Source organism: Branchiostoma belcheri, unplaced genomic scaffold (assembly GCF_001625305.1).
Source record: "Branchiostoma belcheri isolate BF01 breed outbred unplaced genomic scaffold, Haploidv18h27 scaffold13, whole genome shotgun sequence".
NCBI classification, from domain to species: Eukaryota; Metazoa; Chordata; class Leptocardii; order Amphioxiformes; family Branchiostomatidae; genus Branchiostoma; species Branchiostoma belcheri.
In genome coordinates, this window is record NW_017802713.1 from 1,420,267 (window position 1) to 1,441,151 (window position 20,885).

General features: G+C 40.7%; 1 protein-coding gene and 1 pseudogene across 1 annotated transcript; one reads left to right on the forward strand and one right to left on the reverse strand.

Moving 5' to 3' along the window:
* The first annotated feature begins 50 nt into the window (after window positions 1-50).
* Window positions 51-2,725, forward strand: LOC109463992. The gene is made up of 5 exons (XM_019760915.1): window positions 51-66; window positions 703-867; window positions 1,259-1,441; window positions 1,727-1,795; window positions 2,228-2,725. Exons 2-5 carry the CDS (start codon window positions 726-728, stop codon window positions 2,506-2,508), a joined length of 675 nt encoding a protein of 224 aa, XP_019616474.1. The 5' UTR covers window positions 51-66; window positions 703-725; the 3' UTR covers window positions 2,509-2,725.
* Window positions 2,726-4,001: 1,276 nt separating this feature from the next.
* LOC109463675 overlaps window positions 4,002-20,885 on the reverse strand; it is a 29,259-nt pseudogene continuing 12,375 nt past the window's right edge.

Below are 20,885 nucleotides of genomic sequence, written 5' to 3' on the forward strand. Positions count from 1 at the left end.
GTTGCCAGGCAACTAATCACGCCAGGTGAGACCAGGTGTTAGAGGGCGACCTGCTACAAAACAAAGGTCAGTCTGTGCGATATGATTCTATATGCAGTATATGATTGATTGGTTTTCAATGAAAAGAGGAATGAAAAGAAGAGTAAGATTGACCAACAAATTTATAATTATGAAATCACAGTTGATATCTTACGAAGTAAGAGGCTTGACAGAAATGCATAGGCCATTTGCAATTGATCTGTTTTGGGTTACATTTGATTGAACTGGCGATGTTTGTTTATATAGTCACATGCACTTGTTGTGGTGTTTTGGGTGTTGTTAGAATTCATTCATCAAGCAGTTATATCACTGACAGCTTGTCTCATAAACTTGATAACTAATATTAAAGCATTTCAATGATGTTTATATAAAGTAGACAGACAAACATCTTGTGGTGTAAGCGTTCTGCCCTGATTACAGTTTTAATTACAGCAATTATAGTAATTATGAGACATCTGGCTTATTGTTAGTGGTTCATAGTTCTCCTTAAAGCAGACCACCTGTTAGCTATAATATCATGGAGCAATAACTTGAGAATTATAGCTTCATGGTAATATCATATTCAAAACCTAATCAGAACTATAAATTCAAAACATGATCAGCAAATCTGTTTTTGTTTTTTCCTACGTCACTCACATTTTCTCGCTATCGATTATTTTCCAGCTCCAGCTGAAAACTAAACTGCGATGGTTTTGTTCATCAACGTTCACGTGGGCCAGCGTGTGGAAGTGCTGTACCACGGGAGGATCGAACACGGGACTGTACGCTACACGGGACATCTGAACGGGATGAGGGGGAACTGGGTGGGCGTGGAGTTCGATTTTCAAGGTAGGTGTGGGGTTTTTTTTGTCATTTTTTTTCCCAAACACACTACCATTACGCCACACGACCCCACACATTTAAATAGAATTGTAAATCTCAAAAAAATGTGTGAGGTATTAATTTTCTTTAACTTTGATTAAAGGAATGCAATAAAATAGAGGCATCAAAGGGGGTTCTAATTCTATGTAACTTCTCATTCTATTTTACAGTCTCCAGGATTTTTTCAAAGCTTCTCAAAGGCTTACTTTCAAAATCAATATGTGACTGTAATGTCAAAAAATTCAGTTTTTGCTTTTTCAATTTGCTGTTGTTTGATTTTCCTACTTTGAGGTGATGATAGAAAACTTGATTTCATATATCCAAGCTCAATGATCATTCACTGTTGACATTTTCACAGTTGGGAAACACAACGGTTCGTTCGTGGGACGACAGTACTTCTCGTGTAAGGACGGACATGGCGTGTTCCTCCACGCGTCACGACTCAGGTTTGAGAGCACCATGGGAAGGTGGACGCACGACCCCTACAGAACCGTCAGTCCTGTGTCGGAATACGACCCTCTATTGTTCGGAGAAAGAGAAAGTGAGTTGGTTATCAATATTTGATAAACCTTTTACTTTCAGTCAATTATTCATTTCTTCAATCAGTCAATTAATCTATCAATTTTTTTTATTCACTCATTTGATAATGCCACAAATGTCACAAAGGGCATTTTATAGGCCTTTCAATTTCAATTATATTGAGGAAGTGATAATATTTCTCTGTAATGTTGTATAGCTGAATTTTTCTCAACTTGTACACAAAATTGGTTTCGTGAAGAGGAAAGATTGTAATCTGTTGTTGTTTTTGTTGTTGTTGTCTTCTCAGGGCCAAGGTCGAGACATCCAGCCAGGGTCTCAAGGTCGTACAAGGACCAGGCAGTGGAGGCTTTCCCTGGTAACGTCATGTCTTTCAGTTTCTCTGGGAATTTTGGGAAATTGGACTAAGGCCATGTTGATTTGTTCATATGGATTACATCCGCACGTGCATGAAATTTCATCCGTTTCAAAAAAAAGTTTTAGACCATACTCTAAATCGTGCAAAGTAGCTGCAAAATGAGCAAATATATGCCGTAAGTTGAAAAAAAATATTGGAAAACAATACTTATGTCATAGAATGGCAAAATCCATTCCATAGAACAAGAAGAAAATGTGAAGGAATGAAAATTCACCATGTCAATTAGTTTATTCATTTGTTCAACCTTCATGACCACCTACATTTCATAATGAAGGCAACTTTTTTTTTGCCAAACTTTTTTTATTCACATGCTCACATCAGTTTTGGGGTTCCAAGAGGATGACCTAAAAGACGTGTTGTTCCCTCTTGCAGGTACTCACTCCATTTTCTCATCACCGAGAAACTACCACCTGTCCCACTCCGTGGGGAACCACATTCCCGCGGCCACCATGCGACCGCAGTCCGCCATGTCCGCCTTCAGCTACACCACGTCGCCCGTACACGAGGAGTATGACCCGTACGACAGACAGTTCATCTCCAGTCCGACCATTCCGAAGACCCACATGCCGCACTCCGCACAGATAGGGATGGCCAGAAGGGGTGGTTGGGAGAGGTATGGGCTAAGTCTGCCCAGGGAACTCACCTATTACTAAACCACTTGCAGTACTTCCAAAATGTGACAGAGGTCTCTGCTGCACTGTCCTTGCATATCATACCACACTCCGCACAGATTGGGATGGCCAATGGCAAGAAGGGGTGATTGGGAGAGTTATGGGCTATGTCTGCCCAGGGAACTCACCTATTACTAAACCAGCATGACTTGCAGTACTTCTAAAATGTGACAGAGGTCTCTGCTGCACTGTCCTTCGTTGCATACTCTAGTATCAGGTGGCTTCCTCACCACTAAAGCAAAAAGAAGTCTTCCCTTCTCACCTACTTGCTTGAGAAACAACCTTGAACATGTATCTGTGAATTCAAAGGTGGAATGAAGAATGCACACATTGGCTGGCTTACAGATCCAGAAACACTTCATAACATGAAACAGTTATACAGTGCAGAAAACTCACCATACATTTATTTGTATCTGAGGACACTAAAAGAGCGTCCACTAAGCTAAGAGTCATGTGCAATACAGATACGACAAAGGTTTAGTATAGAGAAGAATTAGGCAGGGTTTTGTGAGATAAACTGCTGGTGGGAAATACATGTAGCTAGGGTATTTTGAAAAACACATCCACAATGTATGACAAAGGGCCTGGGAAAACAGTAATGTATATATTTTGTTACCTTAGAATAGAGTTGTTTTGCAATAGTTTTTTTAGCTATAATGATGTGGTTGATGCTGCTATTTAGTTACTAATTGAAGTAGGGCACAACATTGTGAGATTAATATCAAATCTTGCAGCTCATAATTTATACATCGGGTGTACAAAAAAGTGTAGTGAAGTAGTGTAGGAACATGAAGTTTTGTAAAAAAAAATATATTTTCACGCTATTTTTATGTGATCGAATCCACATGCAATGAATAAATACAGAACCTGATGGCAAAGAAGTGAAAATTGAATTATTGTGTTACCTTTTTCATCCTCAGTCAACACAAGATGTATTGAATAGGAAAGTTGTTTATTCACAACCACTTGTTTAAAGGCACACAGAAATAAAACTGGAAATATTCTGATTAAGGCAATCTTTTAGTACATTTCAATCAGTATTTCATACTTTTGGTATATATATTCAAAACTGCAGAAACAAACCCAGAGATGAGTCCTTTATTTTATGAATTCTTAGGCATTCATTCTTTTTTATGAATAGCACCCTAAAAATCAGCCAAGGGCCCTTCCAGTAACCATTTTCGGTCAGAATTTTGGGTATTTTTGCTCCATGAGGGTCAATTTACATTGGGATAGTGTGGTTTCAACTCAGATCTGTAAATAGGTGACTAGAATATTGACCTTAAAAAATCAGGTTTCCAGGCCCTAAAAACTGCACTGGATGTCAATGCTTTTTCCGTCATCTTCATCAGGGAAATTATGATTAAACAAGTGGTAGTGAATAAATATCATTCGTCAACCTGGTGAAATTCTTTACGGATGGAACACAGAATGTATAGTCTGATGTAAACAAGACTCAAGCAACACAGAGGTTCTCTCTCCTTGTCACCATGTTTTATTCTGACTTGAATATGTACAACCGACAAATAAAAATAGACCAATTTCCTACAACTCTTCTTCTCTCTTCAATAAGAACGACCTCTCATCTTTACCCCAAAATTGTCCTCTAGATACATTTCTTCAAAACATTTTTGTACTCTCAACCTTACTTGCCCATTCATGCCTCCATTTAGACTATTCATACTTCCAACTGGCTTCCATTTTTAATATACTACTCGTATATGGACAGATGTACAAAATAAAGTACAAAAAGTAAAAAATAACTTCAATTATGATGTAGACAAGACATAGTTTTAACATTCTGATGTGTCTCAGTGATATGGAGAATGTTAAGAATTCGACAATCATAAGCAAATATGTTAATAAGAAGTATTGCCTGGCAAAATGTAACGATTGCAGAATTCCCTACATACATTTTAAGTTAATAACCGGATATGAAAAATGCCTGATATTATTACATTGTGAAGGTATACAAATGTAACAACAAATGTTGCTGAACAATTCTTAGTACGAACGAAAAACTTTTGTTATCTACTAGCTAGTGCCTTATTTTGCCCTAACTAGATATTGGCCTGCCAATCCGAAAGATACAAAGGGCTAAAACAAGAAAGCTAGCAAAACAATTTTTTAAAAAATCATCTTGGCTTAACTATAATATCATTACTAAAAACAGTAAGTGCGTGTCTTATATGAAACCTATTTTCAAAGGCACATTACTTTTAATAAATGGACAACTATGATATATGGGATTTGGCTACTTTCTAGTAAGGCAATATAGGTTTTTAGTTATTTGCCACCTGCCCAAATCCCTTACAGAGATAGCTTTGTAGATTTACCTGACATTACCCTTGTAACTTTACACAAAGATAGATTAAAAAATATTAGCTTTACAATCCAGCTGCGATACATCTGCTAGTATATGATCCTTTACGTTTGATCAAAGAAATTAAATACAGAAAAGAAAAGCTGATTTGTGTCTTGCACAAAAGTAGAACACAGTTATTTACAGAATAATATTACACTTGAATTAAGAAGTATACTTGCAGCTATAATTATGGATTATATACTGCACAGTGGAATTTCCTTGGATCTACAAGGGAATGATTCTAAAATACATGGAAATGATAACTTTTCTCATGTGCCACTTCACATAAAGAAGCGTCAAATTTCACTGACACCCTACCGATTCAGACTTCATTGAAAGATGGTGTAAGGTAATTTGGGGCTATTCCATTCAAAAAGGAGGGGTTGTCACCATTAGCCTCCCCTGTATGAAAGTTCTCTGAAAAACCCATACTTTAAAAAAATCTCCTAACTATACCCCTGTCAACTTTTTAGATGGAATGGACCAAACAGAGTTTTAGAAAGTTCTTGTTTTTCCATCTTTCTTCGTGTCAACTGACTTAGGTGAGTCAAAATTTTCTCCTCAAACATCTGTGCTGTTGCATTGCCTGTATCTGGCTAACACCTTTTTCCAACGTTAGCTCGAACTTTACTAGCCTGTTTGAAACCTGATAGCCAGGCTATGACTTCCAAATATGGGCCGCCTCCGACTGAAGTCGACGGATGATAGAATCTTGTTCTGCTATCTGCCGATTCAGCTCTCTCAGCCGCTCGTCTTTGCTTCTTTTACTGCTGTCGGATCTGGAAGCTTCTGAGGAAGAATCTGTGGGTACAAACGGGATAACAGTGTCAGTATAGAAGTTGTTGAATTTGTGGGTACAAGTGAGATGACCGTGTCAGTATGTAAAGTTGTTGAATCTATGGGTACCAATGGGAAGACAGTGTTAGTACAAAAATTTGTAACATCTGACTCAACTGACAACAACATGATAGAGAAGAGACACCATCTTTTACACTTCCAAGACAAATACATGACAAGACATGACAAAAATATATTTTCTAAAGCAAATCACTTCACATCAATGCTACAATACTTCATAACTTTGTTTTGTTTGTAAGTAACTTTAAAGGAAAGCTTGCAGAACAAAAAGAAAGAAACTTGAATAATCACCTGAGTGATCCTGTGCTGATCCGATACTGGTCATGCTGTTCAAACTCGTGGCAGATTGTGACTTCTTCGGGACGATGTCACCGGTGGAACTGGATATCCGGGACTGCTGCAGATCTCCCATACTGCCTGACGTGGTGTTGAGCTGAGTCGCCGACACCGGTCTGTTGATGGTGGGTATCCTCGGCGGGCTGAGGGTGTCCATGCCGCGATGTAGCGCCGTCTGCTGCTCGGGAAGCTGCGGGCTGGTCGGGTGGAGGGCGTGCTCCAGCGCAGAGATTGTAGTGTCCTTCTCCTGCGACTGTTGCTGGAGGACCCTGATCATGGCATCTTTCTGCGCCATCTCGATGTTCAACGTTTTCAGCCTGATGGGAGACACAGAAATCTTGATCAACAACAGTAAAACATATGTCTATTAATATCCTAAACTAGAGCGAATAGCAATCTATGATCCACTGCTTACGGAGTCACGTGTGTTATCTGCGTGACGTCAAGGAAGTGGTGGATTGTTCATTCCTTGACAAAGACTGGAGTTGTACAGTCAAAATTTTGGGTGAGTCCATATTTTTCTTGTGTTGGAAATTACAGTTTAAACCTGCTGAATAATGACTTCTACCAACACAGATGAACTTTCAAGATTAGAGCGAATAGCGGTATTTCAAAGAATGTCACTTCTAGCTTTTTTAGAGGAGTTGACATACCTTGCTTCTACGGTTGTTGGCCTTGGTAGGTCATATGTCATTCTTGGAACTGCTTTTTCTTCACTCCTTTCTGGTTCTTCAATGTGGAGTCTTTCTCTGTGAAGGGGAGGGCAAAATGGTAGGATTAGACCTTTAAAAAACAAATTTGTATCACAATGGTGTATCAATCTTCAACCTCTTCTACCCATTTTATTCAGTCAAAGAAAACACTGGTGCAGTCACTGATGAAAGAGAGCGGCTGTTATCTGAAAGGTCTGACTAAGAGAATTTGACTATGTTTACCAAAGGAAAAGATTTTGTTTTGCCTCAGTTTCTTCCTCTTCTTCTCGATACAAATAAGGTCAGAACCAGATGACCTGAACCAGATGTCTGTCACCATGGTAACTAGTGTTGTGTTACATCATGTTGCAATTTTATAGCAGAAGGGATTTGACTCCTGTCACCATAAATATGAATGTGTTTGAGTAAGACTTAACAGAGCAGACCATATGCAAAGGTAAAACATTATGCATTTAGTTTGCAAATGTTTAACCTTTCTAGTTTATTTTGTATTACGTATTGGTACAGTTTGTTTCGAAGTATGGAAGTGTTTCACGTACTTGCTGACGGGAGCGGCGGCGACCTCACACTGCTGCAGGGCGCTCTGCTCCAGGTATTTCTGCTGCCACTTCATGTTCTCAGCCTCCAGGGCCAGGATCCTCTCCTCCTTCTCCTTCAGCAGGTCCATCAGCACGTGGCTGTTGTTCGGTCCGTCCAGCTCCGAAACCCCCTCGTCAGCGTTCTGAGCAGCCTGGGCACCCTGAGATGGGACAGAGAGGCTCTTAGCTTACAAATGTAACGTTATAGAGATAGATCTCACAGAGCACAAGGTGTACTTTCCTCAGAAACTTTACTCCCATCATCTTTTTAAGAGGGAGGTGCATGCTTGTGGTCTGCAGTATGAAAAACAGATGCTAGGGGGCATTGCGATTTGAGGGCCAAAGACTTAAAACCATTCATATATATATATTCATATAAATGTATATACCTGTTGGGCTCGTAGTGTCTCCAGTTCTTGTTCATATCTGGCCCGTAATCTCTTTTCCAGGACTTCTCTCTTCTCGCAGGCAGCCTGTAGAGCAGTCAGGGCTCTCTGTAACTTGTCCACTCTGTCAGCATAGATCTGCTTCTTCCGACACTGCGGTCATAAAAAGGCATTTGTAAATATCTAAGAAATACCCTTGATTTCAAGTCAACAAATTCACATCATAGGTGTACAACAAGCAGTTACTATATTTACATCAAAAGACTTCTGATTATTTCACATGGATAATTCACTTTTAATATCTACTTTAAAAGCTCAGTGGCCAATGATAACCAAGTAGCTAGTTGTCTCAGATATTTTTAAAGAATTGTGAATATGTACAGTACCAAACTGAAAATGCTTCCCTCTACCACAAAGCCAGCAAAACATTTGTTTCATGTTAAGCTTTAGCCAGAAAGGTATTTTAGACATGTCAAATATAGTAAGATATTTGATACAGACGGATAAACAATGACTGGAGGGCATCAGGTATTCCTGGAATCTGTTCTGTATCTCGTCACACAGAGTCCATTGAAAATAGTACCCAAATTCTTCTGCCATGATATGCAACTCCCCGCTGACCGAGGCCTTATCCCCAAACAAATTCCCCGATAACTAGATCGGGTTAAAACTTTATGTGGCACTTTATGTGACAAGTATTTATCAGCGTTAACCTTCAGCCTGCTTAGGTAGCTGTTTGGCACTATATTTGCATAGCTTTTGGGGTTAGGCAGCAGGGAGAAGGTTAAATAACTCACATTTTGCTGTATCTATTCTAAATTATCCCCAATTTCAAACTTGTGCAAAAGTCAGACTCAAAGCGGGAAAGAAAATACTTGTTTTGAGGCCTCACCTCTTCGTCTAATCTTAACACGTTGGCCTGTGCGTTGGAGAGAGCCTTGTCGAGGATTTCGATGTGCGATCGCTGGTCGTTTAGCGTCGCGTTGGTCGCCGCCAGTTCCATTTCCAGCCTGGCCTTCATGCCCATCTGGTCTTTGTCTGCAAGAGAGCGGTAATGTCAGGAATGCGGATAAAACCAGCAAAGTCGTCCAGGGTGGCCCCGTACGGATCCGAAACCTTTTGTTAACCAGACAGGAACTTGCAGTACAAGAATGAATTAAACTTGGAATTCTAAAATTATTTTCTGAATTTTTAAGCCAGCGTGTTGAAATCCCTATATTGCACTTGGCACTGGATGCAGAGTCAAGTCTTGGATGTGATTTGTACAAGTGCTTCCTTAGTATGTTCATTACTGTTGTAAGGTGGTATAGGTACTTGAAGCGAAAAATGGTAAATTTTTTAATATCGTACTAATAAATACAAAGTTTTGCTTATTCTATTTTTCACCTAACTCAAAGTAAATTCATTTCAGCTCTACAGTTACCTAACCACATATAACCACCATTGAGCCATTACAGCCTCTTTACAAAACCTATTGGCCAATTAAGGAAAGACAAATAGGTCCATCGCAACCATTTAAACAACAAGCAAAGACAACAAGAATGTACTAAACATATCACGACTTGTTGTCGCAATCTTTTATGTCATAAGAAAGACACGGAGGTCCCATTATTTGGCTCACGCAGAGAAACAACCGAGGAAATGAGTGTAAATAGCATTAGTGACTCATTTTTGGTGCATTCAGTGTAGTGGAAAGGGGGAGGGGGGCAGGTGGAGTCTTTTGCGACCTCCATCCTTAGACCGTATTTAAATATTTGAACCTGTAAACCATCATCATCAGTCTCTTTGCACAACATCAGAGAACTCTTGTATACCTTTCATCCTATTATTTATAAGTGGAAAAGACATCAGGTTAAAACTTTTAATAAAAGGCATCCAGTGCAGTTTTTAGGGCTTGGAAACCAGGTTTTTCGAAGTCAATATTCTATTCACTTATCTACATTACTAAGTTGAAACAATACTGTCCCGATGAATATCGACATTCATGGGGCAAAAATGCCCAAAATTCTGACAAAAAAAAACGTTACTGGAAGGACCTGGGTTGATTTTAAGGGTACCATCCAGAAAATAAAGAACTTATCTTATTTTCAAGTATGAAATACTGATTTTAATGTGCTAGATTGCCTTGTTCATAGTATTTCCAGTTTTGCTGCCCTAAAATTTCTTTGGATGCCTTTAAGACTTCTACAGCATCCAAGTTGACCTAAAAACCAGTGAATAAAGACATCTCTAGCCAGCGGGTATTTTCCAAGCAAATGTTGACTCTCGACCCGCCGTCACAGCTGTTTCGTCTCTATGGATCCAACGCTGAATTAATCAACAATTATGTGAGGAATGTTGATTGGCTCGGCAGAGGGCACTTGTCAAATACTTGTATTACCCACAGTACACCACAGCAACGACAAGGACGTTAGTTTTACACGCCGGTCATAAACATTCCAACGTTAATTAGAGGAAGGAGGTGAACATTACGGATGTACAAGGATCAACAAAGACCTAAGGCCACACCAATTTAATTTCTTGCTTCTCAGATTTTTTCAAGTATGAAGTGACAGGGAAAAAAAATAAAAATAAAAAAAGGTCTAGGCATCCTGTTATAGACCCAAATGCTACAATAGGAGCCATGAAGTTAACATAAAAGGCTGGATTAATATTTGAACAATGAATTTTGAGCTTTTAATCAAACCACTGCATAGATAGATGGAAAAACTGTAACAGCTAGGAAGAAAAGGACTTTCCTCAACTGTTGTGGGCAAAATACGAGCATATTTGAATTGATTCAGAACCAGATTTTTTTTGCGAATCGGAAAAAATGAAGAAGCAAATCCGAGATCCAACAAATTGAATTGGTGTGGCCTAATTTATTTTTTGTTTGCAAGGCACTTTAAGGTCACTTCATGAACTTCAATGAGACAAAATATTGTTATTGTTTTTTTAGTTCCTAATGCCCATAACTTGTTTCTGTTTGCAATGAAAGCAACAGGAAAATTAAAGACGACTATTTTTTCCAAACAAACACGGTTGACTGCCGAGGAGAAATGTCGGGTTCGCTGCCCGATGAAAGGCGGCCATTTTGTGGGTCAGTTGATCTGTGGGCCCAAGGTCACATTCCAGAGTGGAGAAGTGGACAGAAAGCCTAGGAGGGCCATTAGGATCAGGTTTCACCACCACTTCACTTCTCCCTGCAGAGAAAGGCCATACCTGGCTTAAGTTGCACACCTGATTTCTCAAAGGCTTTTGACAAGGGCTAAAATAATCTCCTTCACTCTCCTTGTTGCCAAAAACGGATAACAACAACCTCTCCCCTGACAAAGCCGAGAAGTGAACCAAAAACTTTGTTGTCAAGTTTTAGAGAGTTTTAAAATTCCTGGGAAGCCGTGCCGGGATGGTACTTACTTTGCGCTATGAGTTGTTGTACTAAGGTCTCCTTTCTGCTCAGTTCTTTTCTCAAGTTGGCATCTTCCTCGGCATTGGCCTGCTTTTGGGCTAGCTGATGGCAGGATTCCTCCAATTGCTCTGCAAAAAAATAGGTGGGGGGGCGGTATTGAAAAAATCGTACATCTCAAATGTAATAGAGACTTGCAGAGGTACTTAACTTTCACACATTCACACACTAAACAGTTCCAGCTTCCAAAATTTGTCATCCCTCTGAATGGCACTACAGAAACAATCTAAACCACTGTAAAAAGTAGAGAGGTAAAATTGCCTTGGGATGCCTTCTGCGCATGGTGGATACAGTGGTTACTCTAAGTGCCAATAATGGACATAAACTAATAGTTCATACTATATAATAGTGTTAACTCATGACTCTAAATTGCATCCTTTCATCTCAAAACCTTATATATAACTTATAAATCAAAATACCGATTGTTCATGATAGCCTATTCCTTTCAAAACTAACGAACAAATAGCAGCGGTAACAAGTACATAATGTAACATATTTCCATACCTCTGAGAGATCTGTTGGTGTCCTGTAGTCTTTTAATCTCTGTGTTGAGTTTGGTCCGCATCTGACCCTCCAACTCCTCTCTCTTGCTGGTGGACTGGACCAGTCTGTCATGGGCGTCTGTTATTCTCTTAATCTCCATCTCAAACTGGTCAGGAAAAATACAACAGGTCATCATTCATATGTAAGATATCGGCACCCAGAGTGTGACAGTTAGTTTGAAGAAGATTGCCAATTCAAGCATAACTTTGATGAATTCTTTTGTGTAGAAATACAAAGTTATACGCAGCCACAATTACCTTTTTTTTCTTTACTCTAAAAACAGAGGCAGGTAAACTATTATGTACATGATAAACTTACCAAATGAGATTACAAGATGGATAGGTTGAGCCATTTCATGCAGGGTTTCTTCACAATAAAATGTCCGCTCACCTTCTGTAGTTTTTCTACTCTCTTGTAATACACCTCCAGTTCTTCTCTCAGTGCCTTGTTCTCATCTGACAACACTTGTACCATCTGCTGCATCTTGTAAGCAACCACCTTATAGTCCACGTCTTCTTCTTTACTGTGGCCGCTCTTCTTGGGGTTGCCAAGATGGTGGCTTTGTTGTGGTGGCGGTGGTGTTGACCTTGCTGTTTGTGGGTGGAGTTGTTGCTGCGACATTGTTATTTGTTGTTGTTGTACATAGTCCTGGGTTGGAGCGGGGTTATAGGGGGTGGGCTGTAACTTCTCGGAGGTGGCGGTCTCTGGGGACAGATCTCTTTCGACCGTCTTTTATCTGGAATGTCAGTGGAGTCCAAATCTGTGACTTGCCAGCCATCCTTGTCTTTTCTCCGCGGATGTCTCTCAGCGAGCAGCTTTTGTCGCAGCATTCTTCCGAATTCTTCCCCCTCCTCTTCTGCAGTCAAGTCCCGGATGCGTTCGCTTAGCGAGGGTTTCGCGCAGGCGCCACTTGGCCACGAGCTGGAACTCGAGGTCTGCTGTTTCTCCGGTCTGGAAACGTTTGTGCTGCCCGTGACGTAAAATGCGCTGGTCTGCTGCGTCACCTGTCTACTCGTGATGCAGCTCGACTCTGGAATAACGGGGCTTACGTCTCTCGGTTGCTTCTGCGCTTCCAGTTGCTTTTTCGCTTCTTCGTACGTTGGCAAGCGTTCTTTACTCCTGGACTCTGGGATGTCTGTCTGCTGTTCCTCTCCCTGTGGCTCCTGCCTTCGCTGCTCCTGCAGTGTCCGTTTGTCCTCGATGGACAGATTCTCCACCGATGTTGAGTAACCAGAGTCCGGCTGGTTCACAGCGCCATGGTAACCGAGAGGCGCCCCGCCCTGTTGGTAACCCCAGTGTTGCTGCTGTGCGTAGTGGTGCGGTTTCATTCCGCTGTCCCGGGACAGGTGCGGATACGTGCTCAGGTTGTAATGCCCTCGTTCACAACAATGGGAACCTACACACCAACACAAACAAAAACAACAATGACGTCATTTAAGTAAACAACAACATCATACAACTGCTACATTCCTGTATCCAATTCAAAAGAACCAATCAAGAGATTTGTTCGTTGAAGGACAAACATGACTGACCATGTTACATTTTTCAGGTTCAGGGGGCTTATGCTTCATATGATAACACCGTACTCCAAATATAAAAAAATACAAAATATAACTTAGAAGTCAACCTGTCCAACATCCACTGCCCAAACTTGTCCCCATACAAGAACAACGCCAAGAGGTACAATTTGTAGCAGTGCAGAAGCTATAGACCTGCATATCTGCCACAGTATTTTAGTAAAGGCCCGGGACCCAGGGGACATTCCTGGCAAACTTGCGGCTCCCTGTCTCCCACAGCGCGGATTCATGACCTGCTTGGCATAACACTATCCTCTCTCAACTAAGCTCTAGCAAAGGGAAAGTACTACAAATAATATATACTATATAGTCTGTATCAAAATAAAATGATATATCTAGGACAAGGGTCTATTTTGATCAATTTGTAATTTGTGAATTGCATGAATGCAAAGTTTTTACAGTACATCTGCAATAAACATTTGACTAGACTGTTAAATCGGGCAGCCAGGATTATTACTGGGCGATCACTCAAAGATCGCGTACCTACAGAAACCCTGCTTGCAGAGGCTGGTATGGTACCCCTGGCTGAAAGGGTGAAACTGAACACATTAGTAACTGTACACAAGGCAGTTCGCCACAAGGCACCTGCCTACATGACACATATGTTCAAATGGCTGTCACCCCCAGTGCTGAGAGTTCGTACTCGCACTGCTACGAAACAGCTCTACAGCTTCGACCCTCACATGCTGGACACTCCCAATGCACATGTGGAATCTTTCAAGGGCAGCCTGCAGTACCAAGGGCCAGTCCTGTGGAACTGTCTTGCTGCTGACCAGCGGCAACTGATAGCAACGTCAGCTTTTAAAAACGGACTGTAGATGACCGCAGATGAAATGTGCCTATATTGTATACTGTGATTGTTTTGTATAATATGTAAATGTTTGTAATATTTGTTGTATATTGTTGCGTTGAACTTGTGTATGTAATTTTTAATGTGTGCCCAGGGATACCTGAAAATCAGATCAACTGATCTGAGGTATGCCCTGGTGAAATAAATAAACTTGAAACTTGAAACTTGAAACATTCCTATCATTGTGGTTCATTATCCATTATTGATCAAACATTTAAAAGACAATTAAATGAATAAAATATAATATACAAGTCAGTTTTAATTTGGAAAGACACAGTGACCACAATCTGTAGGACATACTTCAAGCCTTGTATTTTTGTGATAATTTTAGTTTTTATTTTTACGGTTATACGGATAGCTTACTGCAAAGTTACTTATAATTGTTGAAATAACAAGTATTTTATCACATGGTATCATTGTGATAGTGCGGCAGGCCTGTTGATATAAGTGGCCTCAACATCTGTTGCATGGATAGCCATCCCCTAACCAGGGGTGACTGCATTTGGAAAATATGTGGCATTTTGGAATTTGCATCTAGGAGTCAGAAAAACATGTCAACCTTGCTAAAAGACGATGAACCATGAGTCCGTCACGGGACCCTCCGGTATCATGACAACATGTGTAAAGCATTTCCGATGGAACGTACCAGCCGAACAAAAGGCCTGCGTATGTTCCTCTTTCTTCTAACATGCCGGCGTGAAGGTATACTATTGCACTTTCTACTTTATACAATCCATGGCTTGGATAGCCATAGAGGGAAAGTGTGGGGAATGCCGCAAGTCAATACAGGAAAGTGACACCTTGGACAAGAAGACAAAACCTTCTATTAGTCATATAGACTGGAATGACAAGGTCAGTTGTTGAAAGGACTTCATAGCTGTCCAAATTAGTCTACCAAAGAATAACATAACATTAACTGTTAGTGCAAGTTGTATGGATATTTCTTATTCAAGGTGATGATACAAATGGTCCAAAGAAGCCGTACCACAATTTCCCTAGGGATAGAATACTACCACCTTTTTTGCAGCACACATATGCTGTAAAAAGTGTAATAAAAATGTCTTAACATTATTAGAGAAACAGAAGCTAAAGTCATAACAATAGCAAATATAAACATAATTGAATAATTCAACCACCAATTGGTTCATAACCTTTGTTTTGCCTGACAATGAAAAAGTGACATGACCACAATATACTTTTGCAACATTAGGATTCTGAGAACTCATGGTACAACTATTTTTATTCTAAGTAATAGTATGCAGTTAAAAGACCCTGAGGTAAAAAACAGAGAACACCTTTTCTACAAACAGACAATGATGGGAACATGACCTTCGTGGCTCCGTGTTAGCTAACACGTAAGCAGTACAACAACAAATCATATCCACCTCATTACCACTTACCAGACTGTCAACTACATCTACCTTGGTGTTAAGAGTTGCGTTATTGTGTATATACTTACAAGAACAGCTTCCTCCCATTTAAATAGTCAAAACAGAAGTCTCCAAGCTCGTGTTGAGAGACAAAACAGCTTGAAAATTCCACTTGGTACATCCAATAGAGCTACTAGTAATTCTAATGAAGCCGGTTTTAACACAGTACATGCGTGCAAATGCCTTCATGGTGTTTTTTTTATTTGTGACTTCCCTCCCTAAATATGGCAAAGTATTGTATACGTTCGAGTTATGTGGCACATGTTTGGGGATAAACAGGGCTGGAATGGACAAACATTGTCCCAAAGGCATCGGGGGACGTTGCACCCCAGATTCGAGTCCCGGGTCACGACACCGAGAATTCACGCTAAATTCCGGGTGGCATTTCTCGTCTTGACAACAAATAGCTGGAGGAATGCTCCTCCCTTTGAGACGTGCCACACGGTACGACGCCTGTTAAAAGCGTTTCTCAAAACACACATCCACGCAGCCCGCCAGACAATACAGCCCTCCTTTATACCGCTCGGGACGTTTTTTTTCGCGTAATAAGAAGTCAACATGTGCGCGCTCTTGTTTGCAAACATGCCTGGCCACTTCCGTGGAATGCTGTGTGCCGAACGTGTTAACAGTCTCAAATTCGCTTGGCACCTCGCTGACGAAACAACCACTGTTTGAGGAGCTATGACTTCTTCACAGACAGGAAAAACACACACCGCCCCCCTCCCCCGTACAGAAAAATCCCTACTATACATCAACAAGTACCACATCTCTTTCTCTCCACTGGTATTTCACCCATCTCTCCTTCTCATCTGGTGACCAACACAAATATCCGTGGCATTTGCAAGGGGTTTAGTGTTGTTATCAGAGCCCATAGATTTAACTCTTTGTCCTGACAACATCACTTTCCACCAATTACCGACAAAAACTACCACCATGTTACAAGCCTCGGAGGACAGGTAGCAGGTTGTTCTTTATAAATGCATCAAAATAAAGTAGCTTCAGCATAAACAAATGAGAAGTATCCGTGGCATTCAGATAAGAATAGTACGATCCCTTTTCTAAGAAAATACTTCTGGCTGCCCATTCCCACGCCTCAGTCTGCATATGGACGCTCCACATCCCGCCCATACCTCCCCTGGCCGAGCATTCGAGGCATCCAAATGCTACACACAGCAGACATAGTCCTGCCATACCAGTGGCACCCGCTTCTCCAGATCAAATATCAAAAGAGATATTCCCCATCAATGATGTTACAGTTACCACTCCCGCCATTCATTTAATTGCAAGTCAGATGGATGCTAGTGATTAAGAAACACTAAACACTAAACATGTCTATTTATCTAAAGCTTAACACTTGATACAAATACATCACTTACAGACTACAGTTATTATGTATGGCAAATAACTAATAAAACCACTACCTGGTATCTACAATCCGTATCATTATACATGATTTATGTAAGACCATTTTCACAGAACACCATCTCCAAATATTGGTGAGAAGAATTATGATTTTTCCTCTCTGTGATATAAAAACAACAGCAAAACTTTGGGTCAGGTTTCCCATTAATTATTCCAATCACAACACAGCACACTGCACAGGTTGCACTTAACCACCAACAATCTTGACAAGTGCATTCCACCCTCTGGCACAAACAAGTTTTCCAACACTTTGCGACAGGCGCCGTCCCCATTCTTACCGTAATTAGAGCATGAAAACGACACATGCAAATGACGTGAGCCAGAGCCTGAGCTGACCCGCCAAACTGTCCGACCAAAACAACAAGAGGGCATTAACCCAGCCAAGACAATCCCCAAATCTTCCAAGAAACAGGACAGAGAGAAACCACGATCCTCAACAAACACTGCACTACTCAGTCCTGACAGTAAAGCAAGCCCCGGATTCAAGGACTGGAGTAGTCATATTTATTTTGATGAGAGCAGTACGACAACAAGGTTTTCACCTGAGTTTTTCGCGATGCCCGCCAGCACGGATCTATTATGGCGACGTTTCTTTTCTCCTCACACAAGACTGAACACGCAGACAAGAACCCTGCTGCGATGTCAACCGGAAAGTGACAAAGGACGTGGGAGAAACTTGTCCATCGGGTGATATCAACGCGTTTGATTGAGCTAAGACACATGATATATCACCAGATTGACAAATCACAATTGGGTGTCAGACCAGAAAAATTTAAGCCATGCAGAAAAGCTAGATTGTCTCGATAAGCGACCCGAGATATCATACTTTTGATGAATACCACAACCTTTATCTGACATATTATCACAAACGGATGAGCAATCATAAAAGAGGCTTTGACATTTTCGTCTTCAGTTAATTTTCAGAGAGACAGACACACAATGTGAAAATTGTGATCACTGACCACCTGTGGTAATATACATACCACAAAAATTCCACCACTTAATTTCCCCGGGGCACAAGAAAAAACATGAAAAGTTAATGTAGTCTGATCTTTGTTGTCAGTCATTAGGGAGGAATTGAGGTGATGTCATCGCTGAACAAAACTTGTCTGTCAACTTCAAGCCTCAAAGCATTCTGGGTAAAAGTCACCATCTTTAAATACCACCTTGACTTTTGCCAACAACCTGAGTTCTGTCTAAGTGTGGATGCTAGAAGTTTTGACTACTGGGCCAGTAAGTCTTAGTCATTACAAATAACAAGCCTCAGATTAGTCAAATTATATATCTTTCAATCATCCATTGTCAAGATGAATACTACATTTCACAGTAAATTTTACAAATGCGAGAAATACATGTATTTCTTGTCTCAGACTCCTAACATACTGTACCGCTTACTGCACAATATACAATGATTACCTTGCTTTAAGTACATTTGAGACGTAGTATTAAAACCATACATGACATACATTATCCTAATGAACACTACAACCCTGCATCTACCTAAACTGTTCATTTTCTCAACGCACAAATTTTGAAAATAAGAGAACCGTAACATGAAATTTGCTAGCAGGAACTGAAATCGATGTGTATAGAATCTTACGTAGTTAAAAAGATTTGAGGGCACTTTTGTCGAGCATGTGTAAAGTTGGGGAAGCCAAAAAGGGCTGGGATTCAAACTCTGAACTACCTGGTTATGACATAACTAACCCCTGGATAATAAATACATAAATGCAGGCTATAATAAGGACGATACGTACCTTTTACATCCCAATCAGATACTGGTGGGTCCTTAGTGTCTTCTTGAATTGTGGGTAATACCGCTGAATCCCCGTCCTTTGCGTCCCCCCCTGGAATGTCTTCCCGGATACAAAGTTCCGACACGAGTGCTAGAATGTTCGCTCTGTCCTTCTGGTTTGTGATCCCCAACTCATCTGGAACAAAAATTATCAACACACGTTACTTCATAGTTGGCAGTTATCTAAAATTTCACATTAAAAGCTATAACGACAACACATTTGATCTTGTAACTGTTTATACACTTTTGTCTATGGTTTTCGTCATTTCAAAAAAATGCTTTCCTCTATCCATAAAATATAATATTATATTATACAAGTAGTTATTGAGAGTTATTTGCCTTGTAACACTCAATAAAAAATTACAGTAATTTCTACTCGCCCCTTTCGGTTTTTAAATCATAACACTGGATCAAAATTTACAATGATTTCTTAAATTTCAAGTGACTCTGGTTCTTTAACTCTAACGTTACTCAACAACTGAAAATCCTTAGACAATCCAAATTTGAGATGGTCAAAATTCAGTCATGAGAACAAAAGACAACTACTTGTTAATGATGCATGATTCACAAAGACATCATATTTTTTCACCACAAAAGAACAATTTTAAGAACAATTGAGGCAGGTTTCTCGTTCTACTAGGAGGACAAACAAAGGGGGGCATACCGGAATTATCTATAAGATGTCGTAATCATGGGTTAATCATCATACAATGATGAGACAAAGAGACAAAAGAATCGGTGGTTTCCGTACAAATTTCACAATCAAAAGAGAAGAAAATCACAGCAAAACATCACAACATCACCGTTTGTACCCTAGACTCGAAGGCAAGACAAAGAACCGTCTGGAAAGACACAACAATAACCACAAGATCCTCCTCTGGCCATCTTATCTTGACACACTTCCGCCTTTTGTACACAAATTTCTTACTGCGCCCCCCTCCCCCTTAGATACACACCACTCAACAATGCATACTTCGTGAAAACACGCCTAAAATCTCACAGTTTGCCTGTCGTAGTCCCCGGGAACTTATGTCTGACAGTACCGGGGCTTACTCTCGATGTTTACGATGTAGGAAAATGTTGACTTTGCCGGGTTTCTGGTCCCTCGCGCGGAGAAAGATCGCACCTGGTCTTGGCAAGAGAGAGCCCTCTTACACAATTTCCGCGCGAGACTACTGAAGGGAAGTGAGCCAATTTCAGAGGAATGTGGCGCTTCCAAAAGTCACGGCAGCAGACTGACCTACCCCTTTTCTTACACTATCTCCTTCTGCCAGTCGCTTCCGAGCGAAATTCCAGGGGAAAACGACGAAATCCAGCCGGAAACTGGCCGAGTTTGATCGCGACTCCAGGTCAGGGGGACCCCGCTGCGACCCAAACAAAGCCACGGTTCGGAATGTTTTTGTAACCTACAGTTGACATCGAAATTAACAGGCTTTGATCGAGTCAGTTTCAACAACACCGACCCAACACGTGTCGTGGAAGGTATAGGAAATATCTTACCGATGAAATCGGGGGAAGAGACGGTGAGAAAGTCCGCGAAAATGGCGCCTGGGCCGTGTGCGTGTCCGTGGTGAGAGCGGGGGAACTGGGCAGGTAGCCCCGAACAAAACAGCGAGTTGGCCCGGAATGCCCGGAATGCGCACAGTTTATGCTGCGGACAAGATCAAAGGAGCCGCCGCCATCTGGGCGGAGCCACGCGCACGGCCCTTACGGGGGTGACGACGGCACGAGATATGATACCAATAATTTGGACATTTGCCGTTAGCGACGTTTATACCCAACAAAGTAATGAAAAACACATGTCTTTTTTTCTTGCTTGAACAGTTTGGTATAGATCTAGAACCAGATTCAAAAGAACTCTCTTGAAATAAGCAATTAAGTACATGACTGTCATCCCCTCTTTTATATTAAAAAAAAGTTGTCTTTTTTCGTTCGAAAATTGTCAATCTCAAAATTTTGAACCACGTACCTTCGAAGCCTTTTTTTCTACCATTTGGTTAGATCTGGCATATTTATTTACAAATCAATAATCCGGCGGCCAATTCATAACTTTATCAAACT